The sequence below is a fragment of the Camelina sativa genome, chromosome 7, assembly GCF_000633955.1.
Source record: "Camelina sativa cultivar DH55 chromosome 7, Cs, whole genome shotgun sequence".
Classification (NCBI taxonomy): domain Eukaryota; kingdom Viridiplantae; phylum Streptophyta; class Magnoliopsida; order Brassicales; family Brassicaceae; genus Camelina; species Camelina sativa.
The window spans coordinates 2,308,848-2,325,835 of NC_025691.1; the positions used below are offsets into that span (position 1 = coordinate 2,308,848).

Genomic DNA, 16,988 nt, shown 5'->3' on the forward strand with positions numbered 1-16,988 from the left:
CAATTGTTGGAGAAATACTTTTAGAAAAATAAAATTCTAAATTCAAATAATAATTATTTAATTATTTGCAATAATATCTTGTGATAAAAAACTCACTTTATGAATTTATTATGCGTGTGGATTTGAGCAGGCACAAAATTAGTGATTTTTCGCGCTTCTCTAACAATACTTTTTGTGACATCGAGAGACATTTTAATACTTATTAGGAATGTGACCGAACAAAAGACCGAGGAAAGAAAGAAAAATATGCTTTCATATTATTGAGAAGACCCTAAACGATAACTTAGCCATAACTTTACCATAACTCAGCCAACCCTCAAATTAGAATGACTAAATAACCAACTAAACCGAACCGAACCAGAAACTACTTTTCCATTATTTTCGGTTAATTACGGTTATATTCGGCTTGCTATCAGTTATATTAAGTTAATCGACCTAATTTGGATAATATTTGGATTATTTATGGTTATATATTCATCTAACCGACCCATAACCGGAAATAATCGAAAAGTAATTTCAAAAATNTCACATGACCTTTCGTTTTCCCGTAAATATTATAACTCAGCCGTAAAGTCATATATATCATCCATTTACTTTCAGATTGTTTCTTGTGATAACTCAACCATAACTCGCTATAACTCAGCCGTCACATGACCTTTCGTTTTCCCGTAATGATTATAACTCAGCCGTAAAACGATATTTTGGCGGGAAACCATCAATTAACCTAATAATAGACATATTTCCATCTAAATTTAAATTTTGAGTTATAATAATTTTAATATTCACTTGTTGGAGAGATACTTTTAGAAAAATAAAATTCTAAATTTGAATAATAATTATTTAATTATTTACAATAATATCTTGTGATAAAAAGCTCACTTTATGAATTTATTATGCGTGTGGATTTGAGCAAGCACAAAATTAGTGATTTTTCGCGCTTCCCTAACAATTCTTTTTGTGACATCGAGAGACGTTTTAATACTTATTAGGAATCTGACAGAACAAAAGACTCAGGAAAGAAAGAAGAATATGTTTTCATATTATTGAAAAGACCCTAAACCGACCAAACCGAACCAAACCGGAAATAATAGACATATTTCCATTCTAAATTTAAATTTTGAGTTATAATAATTTTAATATCCAATTGTTGGAGAAATACTTTTAGAAAAATAAAATTCTAAATTCAAATAATAATTATTTAATTATTTGCAATAATATCTTGTGATAAAAAACTCACTTTATGAATTTATTATGCGTGTGGATTTGAGCAGGCACAAAATTAGTGATTTTTCGCGCTTCTCTAACAATACTTTTTGTGACATCGAGAGACATTTTAATACTTATTAGGAATGTGACCGAACAAAAGACCGAGGAAAGAAAGAAAAATATGCTTTCATATTATTGAGAAGACCCTAAACGATAACTTAGCCATAACTTTACCATAACTCAGCCAACCCTCAAATTAGAATGACTAAATAACCAACTAAACCGAACCGAACCAGAAACTACTTTTCCATTATTTTCGGTTAATTACGGTTATATTCGGCTTGCTATCAGTTATATTAAGTTAATCGACCTAATTTGGATAATATTTGGATTATTTATGGTTATATATTCATCTAACCGACCCATAACCGGAAATAATCGAAAAGTAATTTCAAAAATTTTTAAATTTTCAAATGGTTATCATATTAGTATATCCAAATTACTACTTTAAACCAAACACAATATAACCAAAACCAAACTGTTATATTAAAACCCATAATATTGGAAATATGAACCCTAAACCTCAAACCCCTAAATGTCATGTTTTGAATGTTTTACACATTTTGATCAGATTGTGTAAAAATCAATCTTTGTCCATAATTATTACTTTTTATTGCTTATAATGATTGTAATCATTTTTTCATTCTATATTTAATTTTGAGTTATAATAATTCTAATTTACAAATATTTCATAAGTGAGCCGTTTATGTCGATAACTCAGCCATATCAGTCAATTGATTGAGAAATACTTTTATTAAAAAAATNCAGGCACAAAATTAGTGATTTTTCGCGCTTCTCTAACAATACTTTTTGTGACATCGAGAGACATTTTAATACTTATTAGGAATGTGACCGAACAAAAGACCGAGGAAAGAAAGAAAAATATGCTTTCATATTATTGAGAAGACCCTAAACGATAACTTAGCCATAACTTTACCATAACTCAGCCAACCCTCAAATTAGAATGACTAAATAACCAACTAAACCGAACCGAACCAGAAACTACTTTTCCATTATTTTCGGTTAATTACGGTTATATTCGGCTTGCTATCAGTTATATTAAGTTAATCGACCTAATTTGGATAATATTTGGATTATTTATGGTTATATATTCATCTAACCGACCCATAACCGGAAATAATCGAAAAGTAATTTCAAAAATTTTTAAATTTTCAAATGGTTATCATATTAGTATATCCAAATTACTACTTTAAACCAAACACAATATAACCAAAACCAAACTGTTATATTAAAACCCATAATATTGGAAATATGAACCCTAAACCTCAAACCCCTAAATGTCATGTTTTGAATGTTTTACACATTTTGATCAGATTGTGTAAAAATCAATCTTTGTCCATAATTATTACTTTTTATTGCTTATAATGATTGTAATCATTTTTTCATTCTATATTTAATTTTGAGTTATAATAATTCTAATTTACAAATATTTCATAAGTGAGCCGTTTATGTCGATAACTCAGCCATATCAGTCAATTGATTGAGAAATACTTTTATTAAAAAAATAATTAAAAATTCAAATTCAAATTTTGAATTCCTTTTAAATAAAAAATCGCTTAAATCTCATTTATTAAGCGTGTGGTTATTAACAATAAATATAACTATTGTTTGCGTCTCCCCAACAACACTTTTTGTATTCTTGAGAAGGTATATAATAAATTAATATATATGTTGCATAACTCAGCCATAACTATATCATAACTCAGCCAACCCTCAAATTAGAATGACTAAATAACCGACCAAACCGAACCGAACCGAAAAAAATAATTTTTCCAATTTGGTATTTTTGAATTGGTATGTTTGGTTAATTTCGGTTATATTCGGCTTACTTTCGGTTATATTAGGCTAATCTACTTAATTACAATATATTTTGAGTTATTTATGGTTATATATTAATCTAACCAACCCATAACCGGAAATAACCAAAAAAAATTTGATTTTTTTAAAAAATATTCAAATGGTAATAATATTAATATATCCATATTACCACCTTAAACCAAACACATTAAAACACATTAGAACCAAAACCAAAAAACAAATAATGTTACTCATTTGAACCCTACATCTCAAACCCTAAACCCCAACCCTAACCGTAACCCCTAAACGTCATGTGTTGTATGTTTAACACATTCTGGTGAGAATGTGTAAAAATCAATCTTTCTCTATAATTATTACTTTTTATTGGTTATAATGATTGTAATATTCATATTCCAATTGTACATTTAAATATTGAGTTATAATAATATAAATTTACAAATATTTCATGAGTCAGTCGTGTAAGTCAATAACTCAGCCATCACTTAGTCACTTCGTCGGAATTTTTTTTATTTATTATTCAAATTTTGAGTTCAATTTTTTAATTATTTTGTATAATATATTGTGAAAAAACTAACTTTATAAATTTATTACGCGTGTGGATCTGAGCAGACACAGAATTATTGTTTGGGTTTCCCCAACAACACTTTTTGTAATATCGAGACACGACACGAAAGACCAAATGAAGCCGTACCAAATACATAACTCAGCCATAATTGAGCCGTACGGCCATAATTGAGCCGTACGAAGTATATAATTCAGCCATAACATATATGTTTATTTAATATTTATCAATATTAAATACACAAAGATATGTATCATATGGCCTCAATTCAATGTATCATATGGCCTCAATTCACACAGATATGTATCATATGACCTCAATTCAATGTTATATAGAAAGATGGCAATTTGCATAAGCTGTGTTTCTTAATTAGTTTATAGTTTTATACATACTCTATACAAGTACAACTAGCATGATGATGATACATACTCTATACAAGCATAACTAGCATGATGATGACATATGGAGGCAATTTAAGATCCCTACCGTAAAATGTTAAACTAATGTTGTATAGGCACACAACTAATAATCTTTTTTTTTTTGACAATTGGCACACAACTAATAGTCTATATACTCTACAAGCACAACTAATAGTCTATTATAGCAGTTGTAGTATTTTGTAAAATGGAGACTCCACGGTTGTAAACGTCATCCAACATACTAATTTTACCATTTAATCTTTTCACATAGCATGGGAGATTTTGATATGCACTTCTAATGATATTTTTCGAAGTAATCATGTGATTGCAGAACTTACAGCCTGTAAAACTGAAAAGTGAAAACAGAATCGTGAAACCTAAACAATATTATGATGTTACCAATCTCGCATCGTTTCCAGACCAAAACAAAAATTATCCAAAGTTCACTAAGAAAACGAAACGCAACCGACATTACTCAAAAATAAAAATACAATACAGGGTTTGTTATGTTTTGCATCCCTAATCTGCACTCTTTGACTTCTTCTTCTTCTTCTTCATGATGTGGCCATCATCAGTCTCCTCGTCTCCTCCAGCTTTACTCTTCTTTTTCTTCTTCTCTGATTTCTCATTCTCCTCTGCTGTCTCCATCTTCCTCTTCCTTTTTCTTTCTTCTTCTTTTTCTCTGACTTGTCCTCTTCCATTGCCACCACCTCTTCTTCTTCTTCTTCACCCTTTGCCGTCTTCTTCTTGCTTTTCTTTGCTGAGACATCCTTCCCTTCATCATTGGAACAGATCAAACACTGAGTCCACCATCACTCTAAGGAATGGCAAGATTACTTTAGAATATGACAACAAGTACTGGTAAAACCCGTTCAAAGTCTGTTTTATTTTGCATAACAAGATTGCTATGTTTACATAACAAGAACAAGAAACTTAGTTCACAAGCCAGGTTAGGTATTCAATGGTTGCGTGAACTAATGATGAGATATATAAGGTCTTGAACGAAAAGCCTTGTACTCTTTCTGTATAAGAAAACTATGGTAGACACTAGACATAGGTTATACGGTCCTTCTATTAAAAGATGCGCAAAGAAATGGGTTTGAGATCATCGAGAGATCGGGTTCCTAAGGGAAAGTTACATAATCAAAATGTTAAGGTTCTTACAACTTCATTACTAATATATATGTAAAGACAGTTCTTATAATCTGATTGTATCAGACAGAGATGGATAGAGAAATGAGAATTGATAGACCATAACACTGTCAGTAGCTTTCACGATAGCGGTACTGATAAGAGGCACTTTAGAACACATGGCAGCAACGACCTGCATTCTCCTTGGAGGAGACCATAATCAAAATCTTATATACTAAAAAAAACTTTCAAGCAAGAAGACATACAAATGAAACATACGTAACTACCCAAAATCCATAAGTAAATAAAACATTACTAGGAAGAGGAACTTACTGAGGGAGGAGTTTCCTCTAAAGTTGGATAATGTAACTTGGGAATAATAAGAGTGTGCCTGAAACACCCGAAGAAAAAAAGTTCATAGCTATCAGATTCAAGAATAACAAACACTTGTAACAAAATGCAATCCATCAATCAAGATTCTAACCAAATTGCACCAAGTAATCAAGAACACACAAGTATATAACAGAGCATATGGCAAAACCAATCTCAGTTTTGATTGTTCTTAAAAAAAAAAAAAAAAAAGAATCAAGATTTGTTGACTATATTACCCATTGCGTAGTGGATTAGTATCCAGTATACACAAACACATATCATCCTCGTACAACTGCATCAAAAGAGTTAAGTTAGTTTTTAGTTCTCTGTTATAAAGAAATTTGAAGAAATAGAGAGAGTTTTTAAAACCTTGAGACATGGAGACTCGCCACGGATAATCTTGCAGAAAACGCAGTCGTTTTGGAGATTGGATGGTTCCACTTTCCCGTCGTCGCCGGACGAACCAGAGCTGCAACCGAAGACCCTGAGAGTCGGGTCTCGGGACGGGTTCGGACCATGTGGGTTGAGGTGTGAACAGAGGATCGCAAGCCTTCTAGCTTCCATTATCTGATGTTGAACCAAATAATAATAATAATAATCCGATTCTTTTGATTCCCGAAAAGAGCAAATAATGTAGATGATTCTGATTCCGATGGTGGACTCAGTGTTTGATCTGTTCTCTGATCTCATCTCATCTAGGGTTTCAGGGTTTAATACGATTTGTTTGATGGCTACAGAGCTGGACAAAAACGGCGGAACTAAAAAAAATTCAGCTGTGATTCTGAAAAAAACTGCTTTGTCTAAAATTGAAAATGATATCTGTTTTAATTTGCTGATGTGTATTTTTTTTTATTTTTTTACTCAAAATCAAAAAACAAAATCCAATGAGTAATTTGTAACTATTCCAATGTTATAAATTATAATTGTAACATATTTAAGTAATTTTCAAAAGATTTATAGAGATTTGAATAATAAACGAACGGATAACATTTGAATAATTCTTTTTTTTTTTTTTTTAAATCGTAGAAGACGAGGACCAAGGTTGATTCTTCTTATTTCACCACAAAAAAAAAGGTTGATTCTTCTTTGGTCGTGCCTGACGACCACACACGCCTTCGTTCGTACGCGCGTAATTCCTTCCCATACTTATGTCAGTTTAAGTCACAATTTTGTCCCCCTCCCTTTTCTTTTTGGTCAGCTTTGATATCATTCATCAACGGTTATATTCACCAGATATTAGTTAAGGAAATATTTTTAAAATATGTTTACTTTACAGATTTTGAAAATTAAATATTTGTAATGCATAAACTATAGTGTTTCTATATTTTAAAAAAACTTATCACCGCATAAATCTTGGACCCAAAATATACCAAACTAATTAATCTTTTAAAAATATGGGAAGACTGGATACTTGTCATCATTTCAAAAGTTTACAATTTTTCAGCTATAATTAAAATTTTCGTAATGGAATCAAACTCTAGTTCTTTATGGACAATGATGAATCATACAGCAACTAAGTAAAGGGTTTTTATGAAAATGAAAACATTCCTATCTTAAGAAGTAGTATAAAAACATTGTTAGTTGAAAGACAATTGTTCTTAGTACTATATGAAAAGAGAGTTATACTATTTAGATTGAAAAGTTGTGTCATTATCTCATAGCCCAAGTACAGTACTCATTAAACATGTATATTTGTTAAATAAACCATATAATACTGTAGTTGTTTCAGAATTTCATCAGTAGTAATGGAAAGAAATTTGGTAATAACAATAGAAATCATAGCTAGGTTCGAGATGTTAGAAAGTAAGTAAGAATAATAATGAAATGATATGAGCTTGGAATACGATTCAAGCAACAAGATTGAAAAACAAACAAACAAAAAAACTTGCAATTGACCCAAAGTGACAACTGACTAGTCTCCTTCCAACATTCCTTCTTCTTCATAGGCTGACACACTTTGGTCGTGCGCGCGCGTGCGTGCCTCTTTTCTATCAACTTTATGTTTCTCCAGTTTTCTTGTCACCAAATTTCTTTTGTGATCTAGAATAGATACGATCAACTAGAGATACATATTATGAGGCGCAGTTGAATTTAGAAACACTATACACTGATATGACTAGTCTGATGCAACGTTTTGTATAACCGATTTTTTGGATTTTGTAATTCAGTATGCATTCGTGAGAATACATGCCCACTAGCTACCTCTATTAACTATGGTCGATATTTATTGAGCAGGATGTGCTCTCTAATGTAATTAACATAATCTTGTAGATAGTTTTGGTAATTACATTTAAGTACTTAGGTTAAATCGAGTATATGTATATATATGGCATGGCCTTCCACATTGTAAAAGAAGAAAACCTTTATACCAAACTAGGTTTTTGACATGGTATCAGAGCAATAACCTAAAATTTTAGGTTCTACGATCCTCTGTTTTTTTTTCTCTATGTTTTTCTTTGTTCCTTCTATTGACCTTAGTATTTTCTGATATATTCTAATCGGTATACTATCTCAATGTCAACGACGAAAGATGGAACTGGTGTGTCGGATGACTCATCTATCATGAAGGCAACACGCACACGGGTTGAAGCAACACGACGACGAATAGATCTTTATGATTTGTCTTCGGGTGACAATCCTCGCTCTATCATCTCTCAACCACAACTACGAGGTACTAACTATGATGAGTGGGCGATGAATTTGAGACTTGCTTTGAGAGCAAGAAAGAAATTTGGTTTTGCGGATGGTTCTATTCTTAAACTAGCCGATGATTCTGAAGATATTGAAGATTGGTGGGCAAACAACGCTATGGTGGTGTCTTGGATCCGACTTACTGTGGCTCCGGACTTAAGTAGCTCCTTGTCTCATCATGAGATTGCTCATGACCTATGGACGCACATACAAAAACGTTTCTCTGTCAAGAATGGACAAAGAGTTCAACGGATTAAAACTGAACTTGCTAATTGTCACCAACGTGGTTTAGCAGTTGAAGCATATTACGGGAAATTAACTAAACTGTGGACAAGTTTAGCTGATTTTTAGAGAGCAAAGGCGGTTGAGGAGATCGCAAAGGAAAGAGAAGAAGACAAGCTTCACCAATTCTTAATGGGCTTGGATGAGACGATCTTTGGGGCTGTTAAATAGTCTCTGCTTTCTAGAGATCCTCTTCCCTCTCTGGATGAAGCATACCAGGTGGTTGCTCAGAATGAAGATTCTAAGAAGTCTGGTCGTTTGAATGAAGAACGACATGATGGAGTTAGTTTTGCTGTCCAAACCACTCCACGCATACGACCATATACTAAAGCTAAGGATCCTTCTGCGGTGTGTGTTAGTTGTGGCAGACACATCCATCTTGCGGAGAACTGTTTTCGCAAGATCGGGTATCCATGGTGGTGGGGAGATCGCCCTCGCTCCAAACCCCAACAAGGCAACTCCGGTAGTGATCGTCGGAGTACCTTTGGTCCTCCACAGTTACCATCGTCTCAACCTGTGAAACTAAATGAACCAGTTAGTGTGAATCAACTCACCGCGACTCCACATGCTGTTGCAGCTCACACGTTTCTCACTGATGCTGACCGGATTGGTTTTAGTGGCTTAAGTGATTCGGATTGGAAGACACTTCAAGCAGTACTCAACGAGAGGAAGAGTGAACCTCATGAGAAGTTTTCGAGTAAGTTTTTTGTTGAATCTTGGATTATTGATACCGGTGCTTCTAATCACATGACTGATAACGTTGAGTTTTTGTTGGATGTGTGTGATATGGCTCCTATGTTTATCAAATTACCGGATGGTCGTCTTACAAAGACTACTAAGAAAGGAAATGTGTATTTAGGCAGTCAACTTCAGCTAACTAATGTCTTTTTTGTCGATGAACTGCAATGCCATCTTATCTCCGTCTCTCAGCTTAGCAAACAACAGGGTTGTATTTTTCAGATATTTGACAAACTTTGTGTGGTGCAGGACCGCATCACACAGACGGTGATTGGAGCCGGTGAACACCAGCATGGACTCTATTTCTTTCAAAGTATTGAGATGGCACATCGAGCACATGTCATGGAGAAACAATCATGTGATGTATGGCATCGCCGGTTTGGTCATCCTGCTTCTAAGGCGATGGAGTTGTTGCATTTATCAGATTCTAGTATTAGTAGTGGTTTTGATTCTAAGTCTTGCGATGTTTGTATTCGAGCAAAACAGTCACGAGACTCGTTTCTTTTAAGCATTAATAAAACTTTTGCAAGTTTTGAGTTAGTTCATTGTGATCTTTGGGGTCCGTACCGGACTACATCAATTTGTGGATCTCGTTATTTTCTTACTTTATTTGATGATTTTTCACGTGCCTTATGGATTTATCTCTTACCAAACAAGACCGAAGCTCCAACTACTCTCCGCAGTTTTATCTCTTTGGTTGAATGCCAGTTTGATCGTAAAGTTAAAACAATATGCAGTGACAATGGGTCTGAATTTGTTTGCCTTACCGATTTCTTTCGAGAGAAGGGAATTATTCATGAGACCTCTTGCGTTGGAACCCCACAACAAAATGGACGGGTCGAACGTAAGCATAGACACATCTTAAACGTTGCTCGTGCACTCCGTTTTCAGGCATGTCTTCCGGTTCAGTTTTGGAGTTTCTGCATTTTGGCTGCTGGTTATTTGATTAATCAGACTCCTACACCTCTACTTCATGGGAAGAGTCCATTTGCCGTGTTGTATAACAATTCTCCACCTATAAATCATTTGCGTGTTTTCGAATGTTTATGTTATGTTCATAACCAAAAACATGGCGGTGATAAGTTTGCTTCTCGGAGTAACCGCTCTATGTTTCTTGGATACCCTTTTGGGAAGAAAGGATGGAAGGTCTATAATTTGGAGACTGGTGTGATTTCAACTTCTAGAGATGTTTTTTTCATCGAACATGAGTTTCCTTTCTCTACTATGCCGTTGGCATCTTCTTCCTCTCCATTGGTTTCGGTTAGTTCTCCTATATCTTTAGACGATGATTGTTTTGCACTTGATCCACAGGATTTGTCTTCGTCAGATTCAGAGTTAGTACCTCTTCCAGCAGTTCCTGATTCTCCTATTACTAATACCATTACCCCGACTTTATCGGCTGAACCTACTGTTCTTGATACACTAGGCTCTGGTTTGCAGACCAGTGACGATATGTCTAGTCCGGATTCCTCATCTTCGTCATCGGATGATGAAGAATCCACTCGTGTTGATATGGATCTTCCGATGGATAAGGGGTGTAGACAAAAGTTTGCCAACACTCGCTTACATGATTATGTGACCAACACTACTCATGTTGGGTCCGATAGCGACTTTGTGGATTCTACATGGTATCCCATTGTTGACTATGTTGATTGTGATCAATTTTCGGAACATCATCGGGCTTTCCTTGCAGCTATTAGTGACGGTGTTATTCCCAAGTCCTATGATGAAGCATTTGAGAATGAGCATTGGCGTGAGGCAGTTCATGGTGAGATAAAAGCTTTGGAGGAGAGTGGTACTTTTACGGTTGAGACGTTACCTAAAGGCAAGAAAGTTTTGGGATGTAAGTGAGTGTTTACATTAAAGTACCGTGCCGATGGGTCTCTTGAACGATATACGGCCCGTTTGGTGGTTCTTGGCAATAATCAGACTGAAGATCTAGATTATAATGAGACGTTCGCCCCTGTTTGTAAGATGGTCACTGTGCGATCTTTCTTGGAGGTCTCGGTTAGTCAGGATTGGGCAGTCCATCAAATGGATGTCCATAATGCTTTTCTTCATGGCGATTTGGAAGAAGAAGTTTTCATTCGACCGCCTCCAGGTTTTCGCACAACTGATAAGTCCCAAGTATGCCGCTTACACAAGTCTCTCTATGGTCTTAAGCAAGCTCCTAGATGTTGGTTTGCTAAACTAACCACTTCTCTTCTTGCTTATGGTTTTACACAATATATCGAGGATTATTCTTTGTTCCTTGTGTCTGATGCTACCGGTGTTCTTCGTCTTCATGTTCTGGTTTATGTGGATGATCTAATTATTTCAGGTAGCTCTTTGGCTCTCGTCGAGGAATTCAAGACTTATCTGAGCTCCTGTTTTCGCATGAAAGATCTTGGTGTTTTGAAATATTTTTTGGGAATTGAGGTGGCTCGGAATTCCTCGGGTATGTACTTATGTCAGCGGAAATACACGCTTGATATTATTTCGGAGATGGGTTTACTTGGAGCTAAACTTGTTTCTCACCCTATCGAACAGAATCACAAACTTGCCTATGCTGTTGGTCCGCTTCTTCCGAACCCTTCTCGTTACCGTCGGTTAGTTGGCCGTTTGATTTATCTTGGTGTCACGCGTCCTGAACTGTCTTATGCGATCCACTTTTTATTGCAGTTCATGAACGCTCCTCGTTCTGAACATTGGGATGCTGCGGTCCGAACTGTTTGCTATCTCAAGAGTTGTCCTGGACAAGAGATTCTCTTGCGCTCGGATACAGACCTTCGTTTAATAGCTTGTTGTGATTCAGACTATGCGACTTGTCTTCTTACTAGCCGCTCGCTTACAGCCTGGTTTATCCAGTTGGGTGGTTCGCCTATTTCTTGGAAGACAAGTAAACATGACACTGTCTCTCGCTCTTCCACGGAGGTAGAGTACCGTGCCATGGCTGAAACTGTGAGCGAATTACTATGGTTGCGTGAGGTTCTTACGACTTTGGGTGTTGATTGCTATTATACGATTCCTTTGCATTGTGATAATGAGTCGGCCATTCAGCTTAGTCGTAACTCGGTGTTTCATGAGCGCACGAAACATGTTAGGAAGGATTGTCATTTTATCTGGGATGAAATTGTTCGTGGTGTTGTTGCTCCTCAACATGTTTCGACGCATCTTCAACTAGCTGATATTCTCACCAAAGCGCTTGGTCGAAAGGAATTCGATGAATTTTTTCTCAAGCTGGGTATTTGTGACCTACATACTCCATCTTGAAGGGGGGTATTGAGTAGGATATGCTCTCTAATGTAATTAACATAATCTTGTGGATAGTTTTGGTAATTACATTTAAGTACTTAGGTTAAATCGAGTATATGTATATATATGGCATGGCCTTCCACATTGTAAAAGAAGAAAACCTTTATACCAAACTAGGTTTTTGACAATATTAACCTTTTTTTATTTATCGAAGATTGTTTTAGTCGTTTTAAATTGCTCAATTAGCTGAGAAGAAATCAAAACAAAGTTTCTAATTCCAAATAAAATCATGATGTAATAATTGAAGTATTAGTATAGTTTTTCAGTTTTTGGTATAATTATTTGTTGATTTATGTCTTTAATTAGGGGAAAATCTGGATATACAAATGTTTATAAACCGGAAACATGAGGAAATGCTAGACTAAATTAAAGATAACATCACATGATGTCAGATATTTCAGAGAGACCCGAGCTTTTGAGTGCCTTTCAAGCTAAGCTAACTAGACATGTATCATGATAGAATGTTCTTATATATAATTAATTACGAAAAATACATAATACTAAACTCCATATATAATTTTAATTATGTTTTATGTAAATGCATGCATGCAAGCAATAATATACATAAAGACTAGATTACATTGACATTCTTAAAATAAATAAATAAACAAATCAATTATGTACACATCCACGGATGTTTAAGTAAAATGTATATTGACTTAGTTATAATTATTAAATTTCTGATCAAGAGAACGATAGCAAAACCAACCAATCTTCAATCTTAAGCATTACATCCATAATCCATTATATAATATTGTACTATAAATAATACTATACTATCAACAAAGATAATTTCAAATGAGTAGTCTAGCACCAGTAATCCATTACCAAAGTTATCAAGATTAACCGGACCAAATAGGCAATTAATAATAAACCATGTTAATTGTGTTTACCTTGCTTCCATCTTTCATTAAACCTTTCCCACAAAAGAAACAACTAAATAAACAAAACAGCACCGTTTACAATGTGGGCACTAAACGGCACGGTGTTCCGGTTAATTATCTTTGAAAGAAAAATTAGGAAAAACACAATTACAAAGAACAAAAACAAAAAGCAAAAAAATCTTAATTTCCTTTTTTTTGAATGTTTCTTCTCTGTTCTTGAATTCAATGATGAAAAGCTTGTTCATCTTCTTCAGCAATAACCATACGACAAAGAGGACTAGGTCCAAGCTTCTTCTTCCTCCTCATCTGATTCCTCTTCCTCACAATCTCCATCTGATCTCTCCTTCTATTCTCCATCATCGCTTCTTCTTCCGCCGCCACAAACCTCCTCATCAACGCGTTCTCCTTCAACGACTTCCCTCTAAAATACATCCTCCTCCCTGATGAATCCGTACTCATCCTCGCCGCTGTTGCCACCGCCGTTGTAATCGCCGTCTCCGTCACCATAGGAAGAGGCTTCGACGGAGGATAGCTACAGCTTCTTCTCGGAGGAACATAGTTTCGAAAAACGTCGTCGTATGGACCGATCGGAGAACAGAGACAAACCCTAGTGAACGAATTCGCAGCTACTTTCAAAGACGAGCATTTCCTCAGCTGATGATTGATTTGGTTTTGATTCGACGATGACTTGTTGTTCACGTTAGGGTTTCGAGACGTACGAATACTAATCTCTGCTTGTTGTTGTTGTTGTTGTTGTTGTTGTTGTGATGATGATTTAGGGATTGTTCTCCAACTCGTCGCGAATCTCGCCGCCGCCATAGCTCTCTGGTACCAAGGTTTTCTGTTTGTCATCACCTTTTTTATGTAACACTCACACATCTCTGATGACTATTAACAAATATAAATTTAACATTGATGTATCATCCATCATTGGTTTGTTAATGTATAATCAAAAGCGCGTATGAGATTTGAATTTTGGAGAAGCTAATTTACTTACAACTTTCTTCTATAATTCGGGTAATATTAGATTCCAAATTTGAGTTTAGGGAAAAAGGAAAGAAGGAAACTATTATCTTTGACTTTTTTAAAAAGGAAACAAAATACTAATTTGTTTTAGGATTTTTATTTATCTACCAAATATGGATCAATAACTATATTTGCATTTTTTTAAAAGACAGTTGTGTTATGAGATCAAATCTTTAATAAATAATTAAAGAATCTGAAATTTATAAATCCGTTAAGGCCTTGAATGTTTGACAGATTCTGAAAGAGATTTTTGTTTTTGTTTTTCAAAAACTTATTTTCATACCAATCTAAGATTTTAAAATTTTGGTTTTCCTAAAATTTAAGAAAACTATTTTGTTGTAATCTCTCATTCACCATTTTTAGTCATCCCATAATTTAGGAAATCTAGTTTTTGACTTTTTACGTTAATTTTTCTCAAAAATCAAAATCCGTTTTTGAGATTTTTCATAAAAAAAACTAATGGCAAAATCTGAAACTAAAATCTAAAAACTAAAACCTAAATCCAAATACCGATTTAAAAATTAGCATCCATTCATGGCCAAAAACAAAGCATCTTTATTATGGTTACATGTCTTTTATGTATTTGATACGTTTCTTGTCGCAGTATTATTGTATACATTTATGGCCGTTTTAAAGAACACACAAACAATAGACAATTGTTGTCGAGAAAAGAAAAAGAAAAAAAAAAACAAATACGGTTGGGAAGAATTGAGATTAATAGCCCAACATTGGCCCAAGCTAGGTTGGCCGGTTGCAGTGTCCAATTTTATTTTATATTTTCTTAAATTACAAAGATTCCTTTGAAGTTATCAAATAATAAAATAAGCGTTAGAGTTTTAGTCTTAAAGTGTGACTTAAAAGAATCACTTTGAAGGTGAGAATTGGACTGCTTATCTAGTTTGGAACCAAATTTCAGAACAGAAAACTATATACTAGATCATGTATTAGAAGATAATTTAATCTTTCTGCAAGAATGAGATTTTGATATGGTATTTCATTTTCTTTTAAGAGAAAACCCCAAACAGTTACATAATCGTGTGAGTGTTTATGAAACCTTGAATATTGATTTTGAAGCAAAACCAAAAAACTAAGCATTAAAGGGAGTGAGGTAATAGGCATACCTTGCAGGTGAGGTCTTTGAATCTTGCATGAAACAGAAGAAGAAGAGTGAGTAAGTGAATAATTTAGAGAGAGAGAGAGAGAGATAGCCCAAAGGATGGAGAAGAAGTTGGGGATACTTTTCATCTGACCAGTGCCAATATTAGATACAGAATTTGAGAGAGGAGAGAGGGGGGGGAGAGTGTGAGTTAAACAATTGACTAGCTTTTTTTTTTCCTCTTTATTTCATTCTTTAAGAGTCGCTGTTTTCTCTTCTCTCTCTCTTGCTTTTTACAGTCATAGGAGTCTTGTAGTTGTGGAGAGAGATAAGAGATTCAAAAAATTGTAAAGAGAAAGTGAAGAAGAGAATTTTGGTGCTTTTAATGCAATTACCATAGTCCCATAGTCCTCATGATCCACTTTCAATGGAAGCCTTTAAGGAGTAGTCTTCTCTCATCAAATCTCATGATATATGAGCCTTGATCATTCATATTTTACATGTTATATTCATTAAAACTATAGTAGAATGGTTCTTGTCTAATGATTTTGTTTAGTTATTAGATTACAATAGTGAAACTCACGTAAAGATTTACAAGCGCTTTTATAAAATTATGGACCTTATCGTACGAATCTATTTATATACTTATAAGAAACTTATAATTCGTCACTTGATGATATAAACATTCAATATTACAAATTCTTATGAAATATTTTACATGTTATATTCATCCTCCTCCGATCCAATAGAGATTTACTAATATAATATAGACTACATATGAGAATAATTAAGAAAGGGATTAAGTGCTGGATTAATCATGTTAACCTCATGGGACCATCTTCTTTTGAAAGATGATTATTATGGGCATGCATCATAGTTAGAGCATTTATTAGCTTTGCCATATATTTAGTAATATTTACACATAATGATGTATATGCAATGTCCATTAAATAATATATCCCTCTTGTAATTTTTGTTTTACAATATAATGATGTGAAAAAATTCAAGCAAAGCAAGAGGGTTTGTTTCAGTTTCACAAATAAACTGTTTTTATTCTATGAAATTTATTGAATCACATGTACTATATGTATACCGATAAAGTATTAGCAGTCACATACAATCTCTTAACATCTCTACTCGTATTCTCAAATAAACCACCTATACACCGCGTGCTCAAATTGTGATAAGCGGTTGAATTATAAAAAATAAGAGGACAGTACTTATAGAGAGATCAAACAAGTCATAATAAAAAAATGTAGATAGTATAATCATGGTTCTCAATTTGATATCGTGGGTGGTGTTATATCAAGAACCTCCAAAAAGCTGCTGCAAACATTATGATTGGTCCTGTTAGTTTTTTTTTTTTGGTAAATTAATTTAATTATTCA

The 16,988-nt window shown here is 34.2% G+C and overlaps 1 protein-coding gene and 1 pseudogene across 4 annotated transcripts; both read right to left on the reverse strand.

Annotated features, from left to right (window-relative positions):
- LOC104699949 (adenylylsulfatase HINT3-like) lies at positions 4,458–6,367 on the reverse strand. 4 transcript variants are annotated; one of them, XM_010415355.2, is made up of 5 exons: positions 5,959–6,367; positions 5,826–5,881; positions 5,551–5,608; positions 5,339–5,410; positions 4,458–4,861 (listed from the first exon to the last, which is right to left on the reverse strand). In XM_010415355.2, exons 1-5 carry the CDS (start codon positions 6,277–6,279, stop codon positions 4,712–4,714), a joined length of 657 nt encoding a protein of 218 aa, XP_010413657.1. In that variant the 5' UTR covers positions 6,280–6,367; the 3' UTR covers positions 4,458–4,711. The 4 variants fall into 4 exon arrangements, with proteins under 4 accessions (XP_010413657.1, XP_019082946.1, XP_010413660.1 ...); XM_010415358.2 differs by having other exon boundaries at positions 4,779–4,861; positions 5,339–5,420; XM_019227401.1 differs by having other exon boundaries at positions 4,458–5,410.
- LOC104699950 lies at positions 13,536–15,934 on the reverse strand (annotated as a pseudogene).